Source organism: Sturnus vulgaris, chromosome 3, assembly GCF_052056855.1.
Source record: "Sturnus vulgaris isolate bStuVul1 chromosome 3, bStuVul1.hap1, whole genome shotgun sequence".
NCBI lineage: Eukaryota > Metazoa > Chordata > Aves > Passeriformes > Sturnidae > Sturnus > Sturnus vulgaris.
Window position 1 is genome coordinate 18,621,892 of NC_142245.1, and position 21,941 is coordinate 18,643,832.

A 21,941-nucleotide genomic window follows, 5' to 3' on the forward strand; every position below is an offset into this window, starting at 1 on the left:
TTAAATTAGCCAAAGTTTATTAGTTCTAGCCAGCTCATAAACAATAAATTCAAAGGTTGTTTTTTCTGACTTTACAGACAGAGAAAATTGAAGTGTTTTTTGCTTTTCAAGCTTTTTTATTTAGTCTAGAATGTCCCAAGACAGGTTTCTTACACTTACGAGATACCACTAATTCAAAATGTTCTACATTGGTAATTTCATTGGTTGCTCTTGACAGGGAGTGATTGGTCTCTTCAGTTTTCAAAACTATCACAATAAATGCAACGTTTTTGCTATTAAAGATGTGGATCTATACAATAGGAAGTTGTCTGAATTACAATAAAGTCAGAATTGTACATATTCTGCACAGTTATGTATGACACCTCTGTTTCAGTAACACGGCTGGTACTACAACTGTATTTAAGGTTGTCAAATTTCTCTTCAAAATTCCTCTTCTGGGTATTTATAGGTTTGTCGTTTTTTATAGCTGAATTGTTCAATTAATTCTCTATTTTTGGGAAACTTTAAAGATGCCTGAATATTATGAACTCACACTTCTGATACTATAACAGAGTAATCTGTCACAAGTGAGACATGTTTTGTATTTACCAGTTGATTCTCTAATTGGTCAAAAAGCTGCACACTTATTTGGATTATTAAATTTGCCCTCTCTCATCTGGCTGCAGAATAGAATCGGATCCAAATCAGGGCTTAGCTGATGAAAAACTGACAAAGCATGGTGCCATCCCCCCTTTCACAATTCTCTTTTTTTCCTGTGGCTGTGCCAGCCCCAGACCTGTTTTCCAAGATCCCCTCCTGGTGACTAGGGAAAGCCATGGGTGACAAAGGACCACACGAACAGACGGTGGGAGGGGTTTTACCATCCCCTTCCCCTGGACACTGAGACACAGGGCAGGAAAGTATGATGAACAACTTCACCTGCCTAAAAACCTAATCTTGATCTTTAAAGTTCACTTTCAGGTGCCTTCACAGGCTCTGTGCTGCTCTCTGTAACTGTTCCTGCCATCTTTACCCAAGTATTTGTATTACAGATCCAATGATGGCATCTAGGGAAGATCAAGAAAGAACTCAAGAATGCTGAAAACACAGAGCAATGGAGAGTATATACAACAGTTAAGTGGCTAAAACACAAGCCTTGTGTTCTCCAGAAATGGCTGGTGAGCTAAAAACACATAATCAACATTCCCCTCTCTGGAAGTCCAATGTTGAATTTAACCCTACAGCCACACCTGGGCAGAGGTCATGGACAAAGCTCTTTCCAACTTCTCCCTCTGGTGCAAGAGTGCTTTGGCTGTTATCAGCCAAGTATATTCTGCAGCCTCTAAATAGGACCAAGGTATCTACTTCAGCTGGCCAGATCTGCATGAGGTCTCATCTCCTCTGGTTTCACTCTTTTCATGCATTTTGTCCCTCCATGGAGTTCTCCACTGGTCTTGGGCCTGTGGTTTCCCTCAGCTGGACTTTTTCAAAGCTCCACTCGAATCAAAGCACTGTTGGTCAAATTTACTAGTTTAACCTAAGCCAGTACTCCTAAAACCTCAGCTTCTGAAGGAGAAGATAATTAGATATTAACCTCAGCTTTCAATAAGGAAAAAAAAAAAGTTTTGTTATTTCCCTTTGGGTTTCGGAGAAAAGTTCGAGCATACCAAAGATAAAAATTCTAGGCTCTAAACCAAATAACATAAAATATATTATTTCAAGATGCTATTTTTAAAGACCAAGATTTCACTCATCTCATGACTTTTGACCAGAGGCTTGGCTCAGGATTTGAGTTTGCCTTCCACCACACAGGAGGGTTAGCAGGGAGAAACCATGGGGCAGAGACTGGGACACTCATAATTCCCACTGTCTTCCGACAGCCTGTCCTGACAAATGTGCCCCAACTCTCAACATTCCTGAAAGATCTACAGCAAAACTGCCATTTCCCCCCTTTTTCCGTGCCAAAGCATGCAGTAACTACAAAAGATAAGGCTGTCAGCAGGTCTGAAACCTTCCAGTAACCAACCCGTGCAACACCAGAATGCAATTTCATTAAGCATTTTCCTCTATTAAAAACTCCCAAACACAGAACGACAGAATCAGGGTTGGAAGTGACCTTAAAGCCCATCCCGTTCCAAACACCCCTGCCACGGGCTGGGACACCTTCCACTAGGCCAGGTTGCTCAAAGCACCATCCAACGTGGCTTTGAACACCTCCAGGGCTGGGGCATCCAAACCTTCCTGGGCAACCTGTGCCAGTGTCTCACCGCTCTTACATGAAAGAATTTCTTCCATGCACCCAAGCTAATTTTCCCCTCTTTCAGTTTGCACCCATTTCCCCCTGTCCAAACTGCATCAGGAAACTACCTGAGGCCGCAAATTACCCGGTCACCTCCAGGGTGTCACAGGGACAGCCGGTCCCACCGGGACACGCCGGGGCAGCGGGCGCCCACCACACCTGCTGTCCTGCGCCACCACCCCGGCCTCTGTCCCACCCCGGCGCTGCCAGGCGCGGGCACACCCCGGGACCCTCGGGGGACCCTCGGGGGACCCTCGGGAACCCCTCGGGCACGGCGGCCCCGGCCCCCGCAGGACCCCGCGCGGCCGAGCGGGCGGCGACCCGGGCGGTGCCGTTGGGGCGTCCCCGTCCCCCCCGGGGGCCGCCCCGCCACCGCCCCCCGGCAGCCGTGGGGCCGTGCCCACCGCGGCCCCGGGCGGCGGAAGTGTGTGTAGGGGGCAGTGCAGGAATTTCCTGTGACGTCCCGGCCCGGACTCCATTAGGTGCAGCTGGGCTGAGAGGAGACAAACCCGGCGGGCAGCGAGCGGAGCGGGCCGGGCGCCTGGGGCTGCCGGGCGGGGGCTCAGGGCAGCGGCGGCCGCCATCGCCAGAGGGAGCCCCGAGCGGGCGGCGGCGCTGCCTCCGGGACCCCCGGCGGGCGCAGGGCCCCGCTCCGCCTCCCCTCGCCCCCGCCGCCTCCCCCTCCTCGCCCCCCCGGCTTCCCACCACGGCCGCTCTCGGCGAGGAAACTCTGGCCTCCGCTTCCTCCTCCTCCGACTCGGACACCGGCGGAGCCTCCCCGCCCCCGCGGAAGAAAGCCCGGGCCTCCCCGGCGGCGGCGGTGGAGGGAGCAGGAGAGCCCGGGGCTTCCGCGGGCAGAGCAGGCCTCACCTCGTCCCAGTCCCCCTCGGTGCCCGCCGGGCTCGCCCCCGCCGCCGCCCCGCTCAGAGGCAGCAGCAGCAGCGGCGGTATCGCCAGCAGCGCCATGCAGGCCAACGGGGCGGGAGGGGGCCAGCAGCAGCAGCAGCCGCCGCCGCAGGGCCCGGAGCTGGGCTGCCTGGGCGCCCAGAACGGCGAGGCCTCGGCGGGCACGGCCGCCACTGACCAGCTGGCCCACGCCAACGGGCTGCTGCCCTCGGCCAACAGCGGTGGCCCCGGCGGCGGCGGCAGCCCCGGCGGGCTCGGCGTCAACAACGGGGTGCCCGCCGCCGGGGGACCCGGCCCGGCCGCCGCCGAGCTGGGGGGCAGCGGCGGCGGCAGCGCCCTGAAGAAGAAGAAGCGGCTCTCGCAGTCCGACGAGGACGTGATCCGGCTGATCGGGCAGCACCTCCACGGGCTGGGGCTCAAGTAAGTGGCCGCGGTGGACGAGGGGCAGCGCGGCCGGGATGGGGGGCAGGCTCCTTCCTTCCTTCCTTCGTTTTGTACGGCGCCTTGAGCGGAGAGACCCCCGAGGCCGGGGCTGCCCCGCACACACGCCCCGCCGTCCTCCGCTCTGTCCGCGGGGAGAGTCCGGCGCAGGGTCCCTGTGGAGGATGGGCAGCCCGGAGCGGGGAGGAGGGGAGAGGAAGGTAACCCTGGCGGGGGGTTGGTGGCCAACACTGCCCCGTCGCAGCCCGGTGGTGTCCAGAGAAGGGAGAGCAGTGCCCGGCTGCCAGGCAAAGGCATTGGGGCAGGCCCGCTCCCGGAAAAATGGAGCCGGAGCTGTGTTTTCCGAGCCTGTGCCGGTGTCTAGCGAAGGGACAGGACAGGAGCTTCCCCTGCCAGGGATGGCAATATGGAAGTCGAGTTGCACACCGATAAGGGTAGATCAATACAAATGTGTTAGTGGGAGAGAAGTTATCTGGTAAACATAATGGAGCCCGCAGCTGGGCGTGGGGGGGGGGCGGCTTTTCGCAGATGAGCTCCAAGATTTGGCTTGTCAGCTCGGAGGAAGCGACACAAAGTAAACTGCCACTTTAACAGGCTGTTCGGTTTCACTCTGGAAACCTTTGGCCCTCTAAATGGTGAAGGCCTCTCTAGATTTGTGCTGGACACGTGTTTTTGCTAATAATCTTACTTGTAAACAAGAAATGAGAATGTTGGCCCTTTCTTAAAATCAGAATAGAGAAAATAATTTCCCAGTGGAATAGGGGAAGTCTTAAGTATTTAATCATAACGCTTTGTGAGTAAAGCTAAAGCTAGCCAGTATGTCATCATTTTGGAAGGAGGGTAGAGAAGACCTGCAAAGTGCTTATGTAGCCACAAAATAAGTCTTCAAAACACTGCAGAATGGGTCAGCTATAAAGAACATATTCTATAAAATAAATTGCCTCTGACACAAGAGGCAAGTTTACAGCAGCAGACAACTCGTGACTATTCATAGACGACACCACAGTAAATAAGCTATTTTTAGTATAAAAGGGGGAGGGCTACAGGTTCCTGAGTTTGTTTATTTTTTTTTAAGGAGCCAGTCTTTTAAGAAGTGATGAAGAAGTAAAAACTAGGCCTGTGCCAGATGTTGTAGCTCTCCTTGTTCTTTTAGGGGGGAGGTAGGGAGGGGGCAGGGGATGGCAGCCAGTAGCTAACAGCTTTCTAGACTGTATCTTCCTTCATGAAGTTTATCTTCTGTGCAGGGCTGGCTGTTTGTGGTGGCTGGTAAGTCACATACTTTATGGTACTTCAGCAAAGCTTTCAAGCTCCTTGACAATTTGCTTTAGGTATAGGTAGCTTTTTACATGTCTCAGGCAACTGAGATTGTCTTCTTGAACAAGCATCTGAATCTGGTCATCGTATTCTTGTTTTATTAAAGTTACTTTAAAGTATGGTAAACTGTTATCATGGCAGGCGGTGTATTTGTGAGGGTGAAACTGGTCGGGTTTTTTTACACTGTATCTCTCCTGCAGCCAGACTGTTGATCTCCTCATGCAAGAGTCAGGATGTCGTTTAGAACATCCTTCAGCTACCAAATTCCGCAATCATGTCATGGAAGGAGAATGGGATAAGGTAACGTAGGGCTTATAGGACTGTATTAACCACTGTTGAAATTTATAGTATCTATGAGAGAATTCAAAATTCATCCTCCTTATATACTTTTTTTTTTCTTATACTGATTTCTGCAGGCTGAGAACGACCTGAATGAACTTAAGGCCTTAGTGCATTCTCCGCATGCAATTGTGGTAAGAGGCACGCTTGAACTCTTTCAGAGCTGTGTAGTTGGACTACTTGTAGTGGTGTGATCTTTCACTATGGAGTTGGATGTCCATAGTTCTTGTTTTTTCTTTTTTGTTTACTTTAAGATGCTTGCATGCTATCTCAAATGTCATACTAATCTGAACTTTTTTTATTCTGTTGTAGAATGTGAGATAGGCAGCCCAAAAGGATTGAGGCTAAGATTTGGTGTACTGAATGTTAAAACTCTATTAAGCATACCTAACTGATAAAATATAAATCCTGTCACAGACTAAAATAGGTCAGTTTCTGTAGAAACTGCCTATGTTGAATACTAATTTCAACCTTGAAATACTTCTTACAATCTCTGTGTTTATGTGAGTTAGGTTTTCTTGAGGGAAGAGAAGTTTATAAATAAAATGCACTAATACTAATGTGGAGTTGGCATTGTAATAGCACATTACAAGAATATAGAGGCTGCTGTAGACCATGAACAATACTGTTGCTTTTCCAGATGGCTTTTAAAGAGAAAATGCATTTGTATTGCTGTTTGTGATTTTATTTAGAGCTTTTTCTCTTTGGGTGGCTTTTTTTTAAAAAAAAAAAAAAAAGATAAACCTAGAAATAGAAGGTTGGTGGATCCTGTGACTTGACAACTACAATATGTGTTGTTATAATTTCAGTTGCTTTGAGTGAAGTGTTTCTTGTTTTGATTTTTGGATTTCAAGATGAAAATCATCACTTGGCTCTTCAAGGAGCTTGTTCTCTCGTGTTTAAACGTTTATTTTAATGAGGTGAAGTTAGAACAGCTATGGTCACTTAGGAAGTAAACAGTATCAAGGCTTTTTAAAGTGTCTGTGACTGTAAACAATGAGGAATCAGCTGATGGCTGCTTAGTTCCACTTCTAGCTGATTCATTTGTTGTCAAGACAATTTCCTGTCTGGTGGGGGAGGGAGAGAAAGAGAGAACAGGAAATGAAGTAGGAAAAACAGATGTTTAGCAAAACATCAGAGGATACTTGACAGAAGTTTACATTTAGTTCTATTAATTTGGTCAAACCATAGCACTTCTTAATTAGACCAATTGTTCACTTTCTCTTTTGTCAAAGACCTGAAGGAGTTGAGACTATTGCATGCAGCTTTCAATAGTTTGTCTAGCCTGAAAGTATGGAACTGCCATATGGGAGTATGAATGGTCATTTGAAACAAATTTTCTCATGTTTCTGAAGTTACAGAGTTTGTCGGTAGTATTAAAGTGTTTTGCGTGTCAGTCAAATGGTTTAATAGAGTTGTCAACTTTGTACTTTTTGGATAACTCAAATTTAGAAAAAAGAATGTTTTCCTTCTGTTCTGAAGGGCTTCGAGAGCATTTGCTAGTATTGCTGTCTTAACTGGTTCCATAAAGCTTGGTGCAGTAAAAATACTTGGTTTAGACTGAACTTTTAACCTGAACTAATATTAACCGTTTTCTTTTTAAAGTTGATCTCCTTTATATAAACTTGATATAATTTAAAACAGGTAACAGTTTTGAATGTCTTACACGTGTAAGACAGCATTATTTGCAAGGATAAGTTGAGCTTGTGTGTGTTCCGTTGTGTGCACAGTCTCCTCTTCCCTCCCTGTCCAGCTTTTGTGCACATGGTTGATGTTCTGGGTCGGTGTTAGTGCTGTCAGCAGCTGGGAAGCTAGAGAAAGATCTTACAGGTAGGGAGGGTTGCTTTATGCTCTGTGGGTATTCCCCACTGCAGTAAAGTCAGAGCTAATGAAGCTGATAAATGTCTTGATCGGGAAAAGTCCAAACAAGGCGCTGCTGCAGGTAACTCTTTAAAAATAGAAAATTGGATATTGAGTTTCCTGACTTGTGACTCACACTATGTGACTAGATGTTTTAAAAATGTGTGCATACAAGAAGAATGGGTACCTAAAAATTTAGATGACACAGAGTATTTAACTAAGTAGGGTGTGTGTTCTGTGGTTTGTTTTTGGTTTGTGGTTTGGGTGGGTTTGGTGTGTTGGTTTTTTTTTTTCCATATAGTTAATAAGAACTGGAGAAAATAACCTGGATACATGGTTGCTTTTGAAATGTCTGGTCAGTGAGGGAAATGCATATGTATTTTTAAAATCCTACTCATATTTAATTTCCCGTTTTCTGCAAAGTGCTTTAAGGTCTACAGGTGAAAACACTAAATATGAAATGGCTGATGTCAATTTTTAAAGCTTTGATGCAGTGTGTTGATATGGGGGGGAGGAGGGTGTGGCAGCACACGGGACAGTTTGCTATTTCTATTTGTGTCAACACAACTGAGTGCTGTACAGTATGTGATTAGTCATGTTTACTTTTCCAGCATATAGGATACATACAAGCTGTCTCAGAAAATCTGTAAGAAAACTTGATAATTGAATCAAGCATGATGTTTTTCCTTGAGTAACAGTTAGAAAACACCAACTTCAAGCCACCCTAAGGTTTTGCTTACTTTGGGGCTACTCAAGCATGTGATGGCATCTGTTTTGGGTACTTAATTGCACCTAGGAAGAAACTTGGAGATTATTCCTCTACAGTCATCTAGAAAATACCTTCAAATTGTTCTCTTTATTTATTCCAGAGGTATACAGCCTGCAGCAGGCAATACAATCTAAAAAGTGAGTTAAATATTATCATTTGAGTGAAGTGCTCCACCTGCCTGCATGGTGTCCCTCTTGCTACCAGCATTAAGGGCAGTTCCCTACTGGAGTTAATTACTCCCTATGTGGAAGGACTTGGTATGGTTGAAGCCTCATTAAATTCCTTGCTGAATTCTGTAGAGCAGAATGTTTTCTGCCCTTTACATATCAGGGCATTTAAGTTTTGGATTGTTTTTTAAGTGCTTTCATCAGTATTTTACAAAACAATCTAAGTAAATGACTACAGGATAAAGAAAACTGAGATCTTAGTCCTGCAGGCTGTAAGTAGATAGCTACTGTGTTCAGTTTGTTTTGAAACATCTGCTGATAATTTCACCATGTATTTTAGTTACCTATTTAATTTCGAAGAGCAGTTGTTTCAGCAATGTTTACTTATTTTGGACTCGTAGTACATTAATAAAACTGTTGTGGAGCTTGTTAAGATATGCAAGTTGAAAATAACACCAAAATCTAAGACCTAAACTTAGGTTATTTTGCATTTTGCTCATTAAACTTCTGAAGATTCACTGCTGGTTACTGATCAGAATGGCCCAATTTCTTGTCTGTGGCAGTATGTTTGTCCTGTTCCTTTCACAGTTTTGTTTGCTGAGGTTTTCACCTTTGGTTATGTGGTGATGGTGGGTTATGGTACATGCCAGACTTCCTAGAATTTAGGATTCTGGAAGGGGCTTTCCTAACACTTAGGACAAGGAAAGAATACTGTACTAAGCATTCGTGTTAGTAATCGAAGGCTGTAGTTTGAAGAAAGGGAAATGCTAATAGTGCATACATTGAAACAAACAAAGCCTTGGAAATCTGCTAACTCTTAGTTTTGCCCCAGGGTAATCCAGGTTCAATTTACACTTAAATAATAGCTTGTAGAAACAACAAAGTAATGCACTTTATCCTCATCCTTTCTGTAGAGGTGAAAGACAGGGTGAAGTACTAATAACTGAACAAAACCAGCCAGAGTGCAGTGCTGACACTTGGATTGGACTTTTCCTCATCCTGAAGGACCCTTGGAACTTTAGCTATAAGCTAAGCAATGGTGGTGTCTGAATTTTAAATTGTTCAGCTGTAATGAGTGTAATGATGTTGAATTTCCTTTGCAAACACTGAGATGATACCACATCCCAGGCACTTGTGTTACTTCAGTATGGTTTTGATTATGATAATTTTGATTTCCCTTCTTTGTAAGGCAGCTAAAATATATGGAGAAAGAATAAGCTACTTAATCAGTGGAGTTTGTGCTTTTGCTTTACAGTTGTCAATATTATAAACAATTCTCTTTACTTCTAGAAGAGGTTGTTTGGTTTGTAGAAGAGATGATGTACACAAAATGTTCTTGGATTTTGTAGAAAGTGGCATTGGAAGAAATTATAAGTACTTTTAGGATGGCATAGAGGAGTTGAGAGAAATCTGTTTGTCAGCAAAGTCACTAATTGCACAAAAATGGGAAGTAGGAGACAGTGTGTCCCAGTGTTTAAAAAATGACCTGCAGTGTGATGTTACTGGAGTGTGACTCTTGCCTTAAGGAAGTTCATGCCATTGTTTGAGTATGCTGTAGGGCAAGTTTTGGAGCAGTTATCAAAATAGCTTAGAAATTCAATTTAACTTCCCCATCAAGACTTTAGTCCCTGCCCTCTGCTATTGATAAGTGACTATTTCTAGTTGCTTATCTCTTATTCTAATTCTCCATTATGGGAACACTAGATTGCTGCATGAAATGCGTAGTACTTGGTTTTTCTGGAGGCCTTTATATTCCTGATATGCCTAAGTCATACATGGCACTGATGACTTCTTCTTTTTTTTTTCTTTTTTTTTTTTTTTTTAAACTATACTTTTTAGCCTAGAACTGAAATTACACCTCTTTGACAACAGCATTCTGAGTAGTAATATTCCTGTAATGCTTTCATGGAATTGCTGGGACTGATGTTATAAAACCCATGTTATAGGATTTTTCTGCTCTCTTTAATTTTTCCTGTAACAAAATGAATTTAATGTGCCAAGTCCTGGAAGTAAGGAGGGAGAAAAGGTAGGTTATCACATTTAATGGAAATATAATATAAGTTGAATAAATATTTTATGCAGTGAATGGAGAAGGCAGATAAGGAGGGTTTACAGTTTTTATTACAAACTGGAAATATCAGGCTGTTTTTAATCTGGTGGTAAGCATCAGTGTGAGGTGACCAAGAGCAGTGAAATATAGTGTGTGCCTGCTACCTGGGCATCTCCATGTATCCTGGAGAGCATGTGCACAGCTAGTGGAGGAAGTTCTTATCCCTCCTGCTGCTGGTATATAAGCAAACAGCGTGGGGTCTGCTGGCCTGCTGCATGGAGCCAACCGCAGGGCTTGTAAATAATTGGGATATCTTTCATTTGGTTTTTCACATGTCAGAACATAAAAAAAAATTGTCTCACCTGGAAGAACTGTACAGTAATGATCTACTAATTCCAAATTCAAATAAACTAAAGAGCTGGATTGGGAGTGCAATGCAGGTTTAGAGTGCACTACAGACAAGTTTGAACATAAATCATCTTTACTGTGTCATGCTTTATGCTTCACAAAGCTGTGTGGTAAGTTAATGGTACTGTATGTGGAAACTTCATTCTTTAGAAGAGCTGAGTGGCTCTGGAAATGAAAATGCTTTTTATTTTAACTTTGGATTTAACATCTAGTGAGCCTTAAACTTTCATGTGAGCTTTAATAGGACAGGAACATCTTAAACTTCCCGATTATCCCTCTACTTAAGGAGGCTGGCAGTGTGTTTGAAACTAAGTAAACATTGACCAAATATGAGCATGAAAATAGTGAGGTGCCTGAGGTCTGATGAAAGCAAAGGAAACTGGTGATTGAACTGGTGGTATATTCATTAGAAAAGCAAATGTAGTTTGCTATGCTTTATTTCCAGTCTGTCTCACCAGCTTGTTTGAGCATGTACATTTTCCTCATTTTCCTCTTCAACCTGGTGAGTTTTGTGGACTAAACCTGTCATTTCTGTCTGATAACTGGGAGCAGTAAAGAATGTGTACAAACCACAAGATACTTGATTTCATCCAGAAACAACCAGTGTGTTTCTACTAAAATTAGTATTAGAAGTTTCTAGGCCTTCAGGTTTGTTTTTTTTTTTTTTTAATGTAGTAACTTAATGCCTAATTTACTTTTTCTTTTTAACCAAAGATATTTGTTGTTAGAATAGCAGGCTTGATTTTTTTCTTTTTTGTAAAGAAAACAACCAAGAACTGTATAAGTTAAAGGAACACTGTGAAGGAACAGCACTTAATTTAGAGTATTGAAGTAACTCCTAAATATAGGAAACTATTATTTTCTGTAATCCTGAAAACAACCCCCAAGGAAAACAAGTTAACATGGAACTACAAAAAAAACCCCCAAATCTCAGGCAGTGTCAGTTTGTTACAGTTATGTTATGCAGCCACACAAACGAACCCTGTCAACACCTATGTAAGCAGTATGAGAACTTGTTGAGTTGTCCTGTTGTGTTCTGTGCTGTCTTGCAGTCTTAAATATGTGAATAGCTGATTCGGGGCCCTTTTCTTGATAGAATGTTTCTCTGAAAAGCCTGTCTAATGCAGGGTTTGAAGGATGGTGACTAAAGAGCAGGTAAAAATGGGACCAGTTGCAATGGGGATCTGAGGAAAGAGATGGGAACGTACTTGGAACCCCATCAGGCAGGGAGGAAATTCACGGATAGCTTAATTGCTGCAGTGTTGTTGAAAAGCCAGCAAAAGAAATTGAGTAATGAAACATTACTTAGAGCTGTGTTTCTGAAGGGCATAGTAGAATGGTTTCTACTGTTCTGTTTAGGCTCAAACGTTTTCTGAAACTTCAGTCAACCTTTTTCCCCTGACTGCTGCTTTCTGTCATGTCAGAGGATGAAGTTTTTGCTGCTGCAGCAGAAGTACCTGGAATACCTGGAGGATGGCAAGGTCCTGGAGGCACTTCAGGTTCTACGCTGTGAACTGACGCCTCTGAAATATAATACAGAACGCATTCATGTCCTCAGTGGGTAAGTGTTTGGACTTTGAGAGCTCTTGCAGAGAAGTTTTTTAAGGAATTCTGTAGCTTTTGATAGCTGATGTTGTAAAGACTAAAGCTGTATTAAAGCTACTATCCTGGTGAATAATAAGCTGTACTGACATGTGATAAAATGGTGTTCAGTAGACAATATTTTGTGTCAGATGCTTGAAAATAACCTGATGGTGATTTGGTGATTTACTTTAATACTACTAGAACTCAAATTAATACATAGGTATGGTCATCTGTTCTTGAGAATTATTAGCCAGTTACCTTATAATTTAATTAAGTGGGTATAATCTGGTTTGTTCTTAGATGAAAATAAGACACTTCTTCCTCCCTAAAATTGCATGTGTTTTGTTTTCTTTTTGTATGGACAATTTGCAGACATTTGTTCAGAAGATGTGCAATTGTGTGAAATAGTTCCCTGCCTTTCTCTCTGTTGGTCTCAAGCTTAAGTTACCTGTTCCCACTTATTAAAAATGTTATGATATGTATCATGCTTAAAAGTGAGAAGAACGATTCCAAAACGACTCGGTCTGTTGGTGTATGTGCACTTTTGAAACAGGTACCTGATGTGTAGCCATGCAGAAGACTTGCGTGCAAAAGCAGAGTGGGAAGGGAAAGGAACAGCTTCCAGATCTAAACTTTTGGACAAACTCCAGAGTAAGATGTTCTAGTGTTTAGAATTTCTTCTCACCTCTGTTAAATCCAGTATAACTTGCACATTCCAGGGAATTGGCTGTGCTTGCTGGTTGGTTGTGTTGTTGTTTTTTTTTTTTTTTGTATTTCTTGGTTCATGGAGATACTTTTAGGTGCCTTTACCCTTTGGTCTTCTGTACCTAACCTTTTGCTGTCTCTGATAAACTGTTTGTAATAAGAACTGTTACTTCTTAGCTCTGCTGCATGCAGTAGTGATAGAACGTGGTGATTAAATGTGTGGTTTAGGGAGGGGTGTGTGTGTGTGTGTAATAAATCCAGCCATAGTGAGTGGTGGAAACCAAGTGTGGCCTATAACCAGTAGTGATACTGGTACTGATTGACAGTGGTCTCATACTTTGCTCTGAATTATAGTTTCTCCTTTGTGGCTGTTGTACTCGTCTGTACTAGACGTCTGTACTAGTTATGAAACCCATGGATAAGAGAATTCCTTAAAGGAACACAGCTGATGGTGTTGTATAACAACATTACAGATTTTGTTAAATACTGAATTTTGAGTTAGCTTGTGTAAATGGTACTTGTTAGCCAGGACAGCATACTCTGTAACAGCAAATACCTTGCATACAGCTCTGCTTTCCAGAAGTTCATGCTTCTAATTCCAAGTGTATAGCTGTAAATTCAACAAGCTGTGTGCTATTCTTTACTAAGGTCTCTTCCAAAAGCACTCAAGTCAAAGTATGCTCTTACTTGACACTTGCTTTTGATAAGTCTCTTTTTTCTTCAACTGTTTGTTTTTTCTTCCTCACTCCTCTGAAGCCTACCTACCCCCATCGGTGATGCTTCCTCCGAGGCGTTTACAGAACCTGCTCCGCCAGGCTGTGGAACTCCAACGGGACCGGTGCCTATATCACAACACCAAACTAGACAGCAATCTAGATTCTGTCTCGCTGCTAATAGATCACGTTTGTAGTAGGTAAGAAGCCTCCCTGACTTCTGAGATGGGCAGTCTTTTCTTGGTCTTTTAAAATAATCTGATTGTTAGCAGAAATGTGAAAACTGTTCTGAGCTGTTTTAACAGGACTTTACTGGGAAAAAAACACTTCTCGCTTAATGAGCAATGGAGGTGGGGAGTAAAGAAGGTGTGTAGAGGAGATTTTGGTATCTGGATATGGGGTAATGGGATCAGACTGAAGCTTAAAAATTTTCATCAGATTGGTGTAGAAAGAAGATACTGCTGTGCTAATCCACTGCTGTTTGTTTCTGGTCATTTTGGACAGCCAGTCTGTTTATTCATCACAGGATTGCTGTGATTTTAAGCTGCAGAATCAGTCGTGTGTTCTTTATCCAGAGTCTGTCTTCAAGCCTGCTGAAGCATGCTTCCATGAACTCAACTTTCACCTGTAACTTTTAAGAGTAGACACAGGTGCTATTATACGCAAAGGTTAAAATAGAGGGGAAATGTGCAGTGGATTTTTCTGAGTTACATAATATACAACATGAATACTATAAAGAACCATTTTCTCAGATTTGTAAGGTGGCAAGAATTGAGTGTCTCTTATGCCTTTGTATTAGCTCTTTAGGCTGGATAACTTTTTTTGGTGACAAAATGGAGGCTGCTTCTGAACCTTCAAAATGCAATACTCTTACATAGACATGAAATAGGAAGATGTTTGTTTTTAATAGGCTGACTTGAGTAGTTTTTCCTCATCCAGCAAAACTTGGCTAAGGACCTAAAAACTGAATGTAGCTTTTATGGAAAACTGCTGTGCTGTGCATGGTGGATTAAGGGAATAAGGGCTGGAACATAAGGGCTGTATGGGATATCTTTATGTATTTGTCAATATATTCTTATATGTTTGTCCTTATATATGTAATGAGGTAACATTTGGGCTTACAAGGGAATTGTTTTCAGTTAAGGTTAGCTCATCTAAGGAAGTTAATTAAGAACTGATAAACTTGCTTATAGAAATTTTCTGTGCTCAGCTGCTTTGACTTGCATTCTTGGGTTACTTGGAATCAGTTTTTAAAGATGCAGACTTCCATAGTACTTCGCTGTAGCCATCTTAAGGTTGAAAATTACTGTCTTTGGCACTTTATGTATTCAAGTAGCCTTATAGCTTACAATTTTTCTGCATTGCATTGTTTCAGCAACTCTGTGTGTGTGTGCACAGACATTTGAGTGTTGCTGTTTTAAGAGCTGTTGGAAGTGATCACATACTGGTATTGTGGCTTCCCTCCTTCAGAAGTGAGTCTTAAAATCAGACTGCCTAGAAGAGATTTAACCTTTAAGCAAGTCCATGAGTAGTACTGGGTGTTGTTCAACAGGTTTGATATTACTAATCAAATCCCAAGGAGCATTCAAGATCAATTTGAAGAGCTTGGTTTACTGAAGCCAGGCCACAGAGAGCCAGAAAGAAAAGATACTACATGCAACAAACCTGGGTTTGAATTTTCCCCATCTGAATCTCTTTGCTGACATAAGTTTGGCCAGAGTTTGGGTTTTTGGTTTGTTGGTTCCTTTTTTCCCACTAAAGTAGTATTTCCTAAACCTGCGTATTTGCTGTGTATATACATGTATAGATACTCATGGCTATTGCAATTTTACAACCCCCAACAAAAAAAGTATCCAGAAATCCATTTGAAAAGAAAGGCTTCCATTCTGTCCTCATCCTATTGTAGTTGCCTATTGCAGGGGTCTGAGTGCAGTTTGTGGTGTGCTGCCATGCTTGGGCATAGTGAGGTGAGTTAGAACAGTGGAAGCCAAATTTTGAGGAAGGTGACAAAAGTAACAGCAGTGTAATAGCTTAGACAATTCAACTCCTGTGCTATTTAATTGATAGAACACTGGTAAGTTTCCCCTTTTTAGTCGGAACTAATCCCTTTTGGACTTTAATGGCAATATTTTGATTAAGCATGCTTGAATTGCACTAACAGGCAAAATGTTTAAGCAAAAAGTCACTTGATAAGAGTAGGAGATGTGAGAGAGGCACTACTGGGGGTGAAGGTGAAGGATTTAATTTTATTGTGCCAGAGTTTTTTATAGAAGAGAATTGATGCTCTTGAGGATGATTTCTGGTTTTGAGAACCTTTGGCCTAGTTGGGTGTGTTGGGATTTTTTTGTTCATTTGCTTTTTTGATTTTCTTTGTTGAGGAATAAATCTCTCATTGTAGGTACAGGGAATAAAAAGGTAGCTGTTGTGTGTTGTATTCTATGATTTTGAACTTGTGTAAATACAACAACAGGAAACTTTATTAGATGCTTTATCTCAGTAAGTGAATGACATAGTTCAGGTGTTTTGTGCTGAGCAGAACAACTTGTAATGAAACACTTCAAAAAAGATGAAGAAAAGCCTTTGAGCTTCAGTAATATCTAATTACCAAAACTAGAAGCTGTTAAGACAACTGGTTCTGGTTTCTTGTTTCAAGACTGCTGCTAGTTCCTTCTACAGCCAGGTTATTTATGTGGTTTTGCTATCTGTGAAGTCAAACTTGTTGAGTTCTGTTTCATTAGTAAAGTGAAAAGGACTTTGTGGGAGCATTCTGATCCAACTGAGTTGTGAGCAGCATAATTCAGTGTTGGGATGTGTCTGCAGCAGCTCTAATAACCGTGTGTCACCCCTTTTAGGAACCTAAAGGTATCTTTCTATGAAAACTGTGTGTTCCAGCATTATCACACTTGCTTTTCATGTCTACAAAACCTTGGCTGCTTTTCTTAAGCTTTAAGCTTTTTTATTGTTGCCTAGAGTACTATTTTGAAATGAAATGTGCTGAAAACACTTTCCTGGGACACAGCATGTCCCCTGTACTTGGTGTGAATTATGGATGCAGCCTCACCTCCTAGGGCAAGTTGCTGCTCTGAGCAAAAACATTAATTTATAATATTATGGCTAAATAATAACGAAACACTGCTCCTGTAGGTGCACAACTCTGTGTAAGGGCTTGCCTGCTGCCCTCTAGACTTGAAGGAAAAGAAAATCTTCTTAAATGAGTGGGGCTTTTTACCTTGGGTTCAGTGTTCTTCCAGGGGCAACCAGGCAGTTCCTGGTCAGCTGAAAGCAGGAGCAGAGCACACTTGTGTTTCTCTATAAAAAAGTAAGTATGGACATACCCAAGGAAGCCAAATATATATATATATATATGTACATTTTATCCTTCTCTACCGTAAGACAGAAAATGAGACTGCATGGTTGTTCAGTGTGCTGCTTGATAGTCCTTAAGCACAGACTAGGAAGCCTCTTCTAATAAAAAGACCATGGACTGTGAGGGTACAGAACACGATGTGAAACAGAACTTTTCCTAGCTTCAGGGAAGTAGTAGTTTCTTAGGTGTCTGTCAGCGTGGCTGCCACCCAACTGTATTTGTAAACATGAATGTGAAGGAAGTAAGTTTTCTGCTTAAATTAATGGGGGGATTAATGAGGGGGGTTGCTTGATATTTTTTTTTTTTTATTTGCTTTGGTGACTGGGTTGTGATATGTTTTTGTTGTTTTCTTGGCTTTTTTTTAAGTCAGTTTATCTCCAGTGATAAATACAACTGTACATTCAAGGGCACTGTCATTTCCTTAGTGCCACTGTGTTCCATCAGAGTGGTGTTGCCCTGTTGCACTGGGTGGTATAAAGACTCAGCCCACAACTAAACCACTTCAGGATCTCTGCAGTTGAAGAAAAAGTGTCTGTGGTTAGAGACTATCTTTTAGTGCATCTGAACAATGAACTTTTACTTCTTGCAGTATTACTTCGAAATGAAGACATCTGCTGTAAAAGCCTACATTTATTTTATCTTAGCTCTGAAATTCTTATTTGAGAGCTTGTTGGCAAGATTTAAATCAAATAAAACTTGTCTCCAGTTCTCACCTAACTTAATAATTTGACTTAGCTTTTTTTGGTTTGTAGCTAGAGTATTAAATATTAGCTCTAGAGGAATGTTTGAATCTTCTTCAGTAGTTTATCATGTAATACTTCATTTGATAAGCACAACATTTTACAAAATAGTTCAGGTTTTGTGAGGTAGAACTATTCAAGTTGAAAGCTCAATGCTCTCTTGCTAGTTATACTTAGATATTGTATGTGGTACAAAAGTAAAAATGACAAAACAAAGGCAAAGAAACATCTAATTTATTGCAAGATCACATTCGGGAAAAGGAACTTTTATGTAAAAATCATTTCTTAGCAACATATAGCTAACTGAGTGAGATACCTGCAGAAACCTCATGAGTAAAAACATTGCACCTGTGGTTCAAAGAGACCTATACTATAGTGTTTTCTATACAGTACAAAATTATATGGTAATAAACTGTTAAACTCCTGATGATGTCAGTTTAATTCCAAGTTACATGAAAGCATAACAAATTATGTGAGTGAAATAAGATCAGTTCTGTGTTCTTGTGGTTAATTATGACTTGATGGTGTTAATTATGATGACTTGTATCTTGTTGCCAGATAAGACACTTCATTCTGTACTTACTTGAAACAGCTGTTAATAGAGAGGTTTTCTAAGTTGTCTGGTCTTGCATTTAAATAAGGTTTTTGTTTTTTTTAATAGCTTGACTTTAAAAAAAATCTTACTGCTTTCTTACTAATCTGTGAATGTATCACTTTGTTTTCCCAGGAAACAGTTTCCATGCTATACCCAACAGATCCTAACGGAGCACTGTAATGAAGTGTGGTTCTGTAAATTCTCCAACGATGGCACTAAATTAGCAACAGGATCTAAGGACACAACTGTTATTATATGGCAGGTTGATCCAGTAAGTGTGAAAATGTGTATGACTTGTCTTTCCTTTCCTCTCAGCTCTCTCCTGCTAGGATGGTGTGATCCTTGTAGGACAGGCTGACATGGACTGTAGCCCTGTTACATCCCATTCCCTGGGATGTAAAAGTCTTGTAAGTCTCGTAGCTGTAGGATGTTTCATACATCTTTCCTACACATATCTATTGGTATATATGTAAAGAAGTTGATTGATTGATTGATGAATCTAATCCTGTTTTGACTTGTAGAAGTAATTGTGAAAGTATGTCCATGTATTTTGTAATAACTGAAGACTGGGAATAAACTTGAACATATACACACAGCATTTGAAGTTGCTAATGCTTCTGAAACACTATCAGAAATGAGATCCTTAGGGTTTTTTTACCCACACAGCTATAGGCTGGTTTGTGAGGTGGAAAATAAAGGTTTCTCCACTTCCATACTGGTGTTCGATAGGATTTGAAAGCTGAGTTCCTTTTCTTTCACTTCAGGTTAGGAAGCCATATAATCTGAGTCCTTTCTTGCTATTAAAACGATGGGAGGACTTTAAAACTCTGTTCCATGTGCATAATTGTTATGTAGCCCCAGAACTAACAGCAGGCACCATGGCTTTTTCAGGCATAAGACTCCTGTAGTTTGTGTCTTACTGGGGCCAGTGTGCTCTGGGTCAAGAGTTGCATAGCAGCAAAAGTGACTTCTGTTATTTAGTTTGGAAATTACCTGTTTTGTTTGTTGGTTTTGTTTTGGGGTTTTTTTTTAACAGTAATTTAGATGAATTAAGGATCAAAAGTTTTTTGCTGTTAACTTGTCGCTTGACTGTAGATGCACATCTTCTCATCTTCTTTCTGTGTTGATGGGTTTTAATACCAAACATCTTGATAAGTACATGTTGAAGTGAATTGTTATCTAACAGCTGCTTAGTAAAACCACATAAATGTTTTGTGAGTGTTTAGATTAAGCCTTTTGACCAAATGTTGCTGGAGAATAAAAATCTCAAAAAAATAGTGGGAAAGTGGTTTTGTAGAGTTTTATTGGTTTGTCTCTTTTTTTTGAGTGCTTTAAAAAAAATGAAACCCTTTCAAGTAGGTAGATACTTAAATAGCATTAGACCACATCAAGTGGTTCATTTTCATATTTGCCAGAACATGTTTCTTACATTTCCTGTAGCAGTTCACAATGTCTTTTGACCCGTAAATTTAATCTGTTTTTCAAGGCTTTAGATATACAGAATTATTCTAATCTGTTTGCATAAACTGCATGGAAACAAATGTCCAGCAATGTCTGGGCAAGTGGCGAGGGAGCCCTATTTTAAATTAACAGTGTTTGATTTTTCCACACACACTTCACATGTGTGAGAATCCTTCACTTCTCCATCTCTTTCTTCATCATCCCCCCTTGAAGTGTAAGGACGCTGCTGCAGTGTGCTGTCTTAATTTCATACCTTGAATTTCTTAGAAAAGACTAAGACCCAGCCACATGTCTAGACTGTCTTAACCTATGCTTCTGTTGTCATTTTTGTGTGCTAATTTCAAAGTTCTACCACAGACTCAGCAGCATTAAATAATGTCTTGAATTGACTAGGTTTGTGTGGGATGCATTATTTGACTGTCAGGAAGTGTGGCAGAATCTCTGTGGAGCACAAAGGATGAGCACACTGTGCATCACCTTGTCTAACATGCATCTTCTTTGTTAAGAGTTCTTCTTTAACTGGCTCCTTACAAAAGTCTCTTCTGCATTTTCTAAAAATGGTTGACAGGTTTTTGGCATTTCAGCCAAGGAGTTCAGCTACTGCAGACTTGAGTTGATGCCTGAATAGTTGCTTGTCATACTCAACAAAAATTTGGGAAGCTGAATGTAAGGGATAGAAGTGCTGAGATTTCTTTTGGTGGTGAGTGGGAGGCAGGTTGCCTACATTTGGGGATGTTTGCCTGAAATACCACTGACTGCTGTTTTAGAGCATGGTATAGCAGCTTTATGGTATTTGGAGGGAAGTATGAGAGCAGTATGGAAGATAGTAACAGCCACACAGTGCTATCATTAGAAGAGGAATATCTTATGTATCTTATTTCTCATGAGTTTCAAATATGCTGAAGTGACAGGCTACTTTAATCTTGTTGTAAAAAGAAATATATCTGTTCCAGACAAGTTCCAGGATGTGAGATGATGTCAGACATGACTCAGTTGCCTTGAAAATCACTTTAGCTATAGACCCAAGAATGTCTAATGCAGTCCAGGAATAATGATTAGAATGGAAAAGGGATTTTGAGGAGGTCCATTCACTTGCCTCTCTTTCTCTGCACTGTGAAGATTATTCTTAGCTCACTTTCTTTTGAGGAATTTACTTTTTCTAGCCAGCAGAACCCCCAGTGCTGCAGGCTGGCTGAGAGTCACCAAATCCCTTGCAGCTGGTCCCAGGAAACGATTCTTCATGTTACTCTTCCTCTGGTCTTTCGCTTTAGAATCAAGAAGTGCTTTGTTGATTAATACTGAAAAAAAAAAAAAAAAGAGAAGGGACAATTAAAGAAATCAAGCTAGATTTTCAAACTAGTCACCCTTTTTGAAAAGACGTTGGAGATATAAGCATCTGCCATGCATGGAAAAAAATGGGAGTGGGTGGGTAGAGGGAGGACAATTTGATTGCCCTTTCCAAGAGGCTTCAAAATAATTATTTTCAGCGTTTTAACAAGCTCTGTTCTACTTGTGTTTATGGATGCTGTTACCAAGAATCAGTGCTAATACTGTACTGAAGCATGTTTCTGTATTTAGGAAGCCAGTGTGTGGTTGTTTCGCAGTATCTAGCTGTACTATTTATTTTTACAAGCTTCCTGAAAAGTTAGTTCCTCCAACAAGGCAGCAGTAAAACAGTTGTAATATAGAGATGATACAAGATGCTGCATGTGCCAAGTATGCTTCATTCACTAAATCTGGCAGAAAACAGCTTGCTGTAGGCAACACTTCTGAAATACCTCTCAAGGAAGTTTTTAAAAATATTTTTCTGTAAATCTCTTTCCTTGAGCAGCACACACAAGATACATGCAAGTTTATAAAAATACTGGTGCTACAAGGTTTTTCCTTGTTGGTAGCTGTGAAGGTTTTGGTTCTCTATTTAACCATAACAGGACTCCAACATGTCTTTCCTTTTAAGAAAGTAACTTAATTCTATAAAATACAGATAATAGTGCTTTCGTATTCCAGTAGATGTAGAAAGACTTGACACTACAGAAATCGTCTGCACTAAGGCAAGTGTAATGTAATGTAAGTCTTTGTACACAGTGGCATTTCTTGAGTTTTATGTTCAGAATCACAGAAGATTAGAACAAAAATACTTGAGTGTTCTTGTTTTGAAGGTTGAAAGTTAGGAGCCTTCATTTTCTGGCCCTGTAAACAAGCAAACCTGTCATGCTGTAGATGATTGCTGTGAAAATGTGAAAT

General features: G+C 41.2%; 2 protein-coding genes across 2 annotated transcripts in view; one reads left to right on the forward strand and one right to left on the reverse strand.

Annotated features, from left to right (window-relative positions):
• Positions 1–3,144, reverse strand: LOC148224208 (uncharacterized; the record flags this gene model as incomplete). Its single annotated transcript, XM_088160715.1, has 1 exon — positions 1–3,144. A coding segment is annotated over one exon (777 nt), but the record flags the coding sequence as incomplete, so codon positions are not given.
• Positions 2,994–21,941, forward strand: part of WDR26 (WD repeat domain 26) — a 27,678-nt gene continuing 8,730 nt past the window's right edge. The window contains exons 1-7 of the mRNA XM_014877401.2: positions 2,994–3,604; positions 5,140–5,239; positions 5,356–5,412; positions 11,957–12,093; positions 12,670–12,767; positions 13,578–13,734; positions 18,369–18,507. Coding sequence (XP_014732887.2) covers positions 3,243–3,604; positions 5,140–5,239; positions 5,356–5,412; positions 11,957–12,093; positions 12,670–12,767; positions 13,578–13,734; positions 18,369–18,507 — 1,050 coding nt within the window. The 5' untranslated portion in view covers positions 2,994–3,242. The remainder of the gene's footprint in view (positions 3,605–5,139; positions 5,240–5,355; positions 5,413–11,956; positions 12,094–12,669; positions 12,768–13,577; positions 13,735–18,368; positions 18,508–21,941) is intronic.